General features: G+C 36.6%; 1 protein-coding gene across 1 annotated transcript; it reads left to right on the plus strand.

Annotated features, from left to right (window-relative positions):
- Nucleotides 1-1,013: 1,013 nt before the first annotated feature.
- Nucleotides 1,014-2,399, plus strand: LOC149234976 (phospholipase A1 EG1, chloroplastic/mitochondrial-like). The gene has a single exon (XM_089368421.1). It carries the CDS (start codon nt 1,014-1,016, stop codon nt 2,397-2,399), a length of 1,386 nt encoding a protein of 461 aa, XP_089224547.1.
- Nucleotides 2,400-4,255: the final 1,856 nt, after the last annotated feature.

Genomic DNA, 4,255 nt, shown 5'->3' on the forward strand with positions numbered 1-4,255 from the left:
AGATTAAAGTTGAAACCTCATATGGGGCTTTGTGTTTTTTTTGAGGAATATACTTCATACTTCATTTGGACTCATCATGTCAATTCTTGTGTCACTTAATTCTTGTGCCATGTTCTAGATAAAGCCGTGGGAGTACCAGGTTTAATCCCTTCCACTTATACAGGAATGAGTTGAAATTATCAAAAATGTCATGCCCTGTGACTTTTAATGATTTTAACATTATTACTGACAAATATTAAGCACTACCACAAATATGAAGTACCATACTATAGTCCACTGCCACAAATATGAAGTACCGTACTATAATCCAAACAATCCAAATTTTCACATGATCAGTATCCACAACAATCAAACACCGTACGTTTTACGTTTTAATTGTTATAGGTGTTTGGAAGTTTTTGGGCATATTTTATATCAAATTTGCTTGGAATGCTCCCAAGAATTTGTTACAATTACACGTTTGCACAATTAGAATGGGTTGCAAATGGAAGTTTGTACAATTAAATTTCTATCCAATTTTATTAGAATTTGTTACAATTACAAATTTACATAATTAAAATAGGTTGCAAATTGAAGTTTGTACAATTAAAATGCTTTAGACATTTTTTGCGGCCTAAAACATACTTTTTTTTAGTCCAATTTACCTGAAATATGGCGAAAAAAATTGGTATCGAAAAATATTAATCAGTCATTAAATTACTGTATCGTGACTAACATTATTTGTCAAGGACAGTGGTGCCCATCAGACCTAAGTCTGAAGTGAATTATTGATATATCGTCCAGCATGATCTCTGTTTGACGTGTCATCAATACCATATCTAAATCCACGCGTGTACCTTTTCTTAATCCTCTGTATCTCGGATTGAGTCGAATCCCTTGAGGCAATGATTATATAACATGCAAACTTTGGATCATGCTCGACGCATTTGGCCCTTAGAACTTAATGCTGTTGCAAACTCTGCAAATCCGAGTTTCAATTTCTCTGTGTATCGACTTTTCCTGAGAATCCCATTATGATCGCCGAATCTTGCTATGGCATTAAATCCCGCTTCATCCACCCTCCTCAGCCGCCATCTCGTCTTGCACCTCAGAAAGCCTTCAACTGTGAATCATTTTTTAATAAGAATATGTACCGAAGAATAGTCGCAGTCGCAGCAACTCACACCCAGAATCCATGCATAGCCAGCGGAGAATTCGTTCTTCAAAGCTCGAGTCTATTTTACTGTCAACAGAGAATTGATTTGGGAATCAGTGTTCATCTGCGGCGGAGGAATAAAAAAGATGACAAAGATTTAGAATTAGCAGATATGTGGAGAGAATTACAAGGATCGCACAATTGGAATGGAATGCTGAATCCACTGCATCCACTGCTGCTTTCAGAAATCTTGAAATATGGGGTATTCGTGCGAGCTTGCTATGAAGCCTTTGATCTGGAGACCGGGTCTAAGTTTCGTGGGTTCTGTAAATATGGTCGCAAGAAGCTGCTGGGTGAAGCGGGGATGGAGAAATGCGGTTATCAAGTTACAAAATATATTTACGCCACGCCGGGCATTAATATTCCGGATTTCATAAATAATAAGTTTGAAGGAGATCGTGCTAACTGGATTGGTTACGTTGCAGTTACAGAGGACGAGAAGGAGATCAGACGATTGGGACGCAGGGACATTGTGGTGGCATTGCGAGGCACTGCTACGTATGCGGAATGGGTGGCTAATTTCATGTGTAACTTAACTCCTGCACGTTTAAACCCTTTAAACCCTACTGACGATGTGAAGGTAGAGATGGGTTTCTTGGGCCTTTACACTTCACAGGATTCGAACTGCAGATTCAACAATGGGAGTGCCAGCGCCAGCGCCAGAGAGCAACTTGTGTCTGAGATTGCAAGACTTGTACAGAAATACAGAGGCGAGGAACTGAGCATAACTCTGACAGGGCACAGCATGGGCAGTGCACTGGCTATTTTATGTGCTTATGATATTGCAGAGCTGGAACTGAACCGTCCGTGCAATAATTCATTGTCGAGGATACCAATTACGGTTTACTCATTTGCCGGCCCCCGCGTGGGAAATGCCGCCTTCAGAGATCGTTGCGAGGAGCTGGGCCTCCGCATTCTGCGTGTCGTGAACGTTCACGACGTGGTGACGAAGATACCCGGCGTAATATTTAACGAGAATTTTCGGCTATGGAAAAAGTTGATGGAGAGAATTAATCGATGGAAATATTGTCACGTCGGCGTTGAGCTCTCGCTGGATCACAAGCTGTATACGCGGTCCTTAAAGCCTACAGCTCATCATCCCTCCTGCATTCATGACCTGGCGACTTATTTGCAGCTCTTAAGCTGCGGCTGCAGCAACCATCCTGACCATCATGAAGATGCAAATTCAGAATTCCACAGCTAGTTTTGTAAATAAGAGAAATTTTGTAAATAAGAGAAAGAAAGAAATTATTTTAACGTTTATGAGGTTAAAAATAGTTTATGGGATAAATTGTTTGATGTATTTGGTCCTCTTTCTTATCTGACGCTTCAAAATAAATGTTCCGAGTTTTTCGACAAACCTCTTGCTAAATAGATTAGCTAGCTACCAGCATACATGCATAACTTTTCTTCTTGTCTTTGAAGGCCTCACATTCTAAAATGAAATGTTTCTCTGTTTCCACTTTTCCGGAAGAACAAAAAATGCATACTCTTTCCTCCCACACTTCCTTTGGCCGTTTCCAGCGCTCTATTTCACTAACGGCTGTTTCACAATTAGTTCGTAACTGAGCAATAAGAATCTTGGAAAGGTAACTGAGCAATAAGAATTTTGGCGATATTGACCTCTATGTATGCTTTTGGTTGATAACTATGAGTAGGATTAAACACTTCAATATAGTATTTTTCCTTTATTTCTCTGTCCCAGAAATATTGGCCTCTATGTATGTTTTTGTATGTTTTAATAAAAAGTGAAATTAAACACTTTAATATAATATTTTTTCTTTTTTCACTCCTTATCCAAAACAAAACACACTTATGCAACTTTTCCATAACAATTTTTAAATCTAAATTCATGAAATTCATCCGCAAATAAATGTGTATATGTAAAGTTATACCGAGCATTACAAGCGTTGATATAATATTGTGAATGCCTCACGGATGTAAAAAGTGAGTTTGATTTTTTAATATTAACTTTTTGGTTACGTAAGATATCTAAATATTTTCAAAATCTGTATTTATAACAAAGGGTATGGCTGAATGTTATTTATGAACAACTTAACCATGATAAGGATGCCTGAGAATGTTATGTTCAGCCATCTTTAACCCCGATATTATATATTGTTGAAATCATTAATTGATGAAAACATACTAATAAAGTCTCGGTCCTTTTTTCCATAAAAATTGGCGAATGATTTGTGTTGATCAATGGGTATCGGGTCATTCTCCAGGCGCGCACGCAAACGTGCCCTAGATCTTTAATATTTCTAGGTTTTAAAAAGAAATGCTGCATGGTAGGGGGGAACGTCGATCCTCGATATCCGTGCGTGGATCTGTGATCGCTTTGGGTGAAAATGATAGTTTATATTTATTTTTAACTAGCCATTGATCAACGTTTGCTTTTTTGTACAATTCAATTTTATGTATATCACAACTGAAAAGGGTTTGGTTAGATGAGTAACTCTTTAGATTTGAGCCTCAATCATTGTAAAAAATGATTTGGTATGTGCGTTTGTGCCAAATAAATTGTGATTTGTGATATAGAAATAACCTTTATTGGGATGTGATGTATAATAGTTGGTTTTTTTGTTTTTTTGTTTTGTGTGGTTATAATGGGAATAATTATATAATAATTAAGTGGTTAGGAAATTTTGATAGCCATAAAAAATATTTAATGCTTTTTTAAGAAGAAAAAAACGAAACTTTCACTCATTTAAGTGTGAAAGTTTTACAATGGTAAGGTGTTTTATTTCTCGTTCAGAGAACGGATATCAGATGTATACCAATCTCGGTGTGGCCAGTGATTTGTGATATAGAAATAACCTGTATCGGGATGTGATGTATAATAGTTGGTTATTTGTTTTTTTGTGTTGGTTTTTTTGTTTTGTGTGGTTATATTTGAAATAATTATATAATAATTAAGTGGTTAGGAAATTTTGATAGCCATAAAAAATATTTAAGGCTTTTTTAAGAAGAAAAAAACGAAACTTTCACTCATTTAAGTGTGAAAGTTTTACAATGGTAAGGTGTTTTATTTCTTGTTCAGATAACGGATATCAGATG

The sequence above is a fragment of the Pinus tabuliformis genome, chromosome 8, assembly GCF_031772625.1.
Source record: "Pinus tabuliformis cultivar Carrire ecotype Pingquan chromosome 8, CPIR1, whole genome shotgun sequence".
NCBI classification, from domain to species: domain Eukaryota; kingdom Viridiplantae; phylum Streptophyta; class Pinopsida; order Pinales; family Pinaceae; genus Pinus; species Pinus tabuliformis.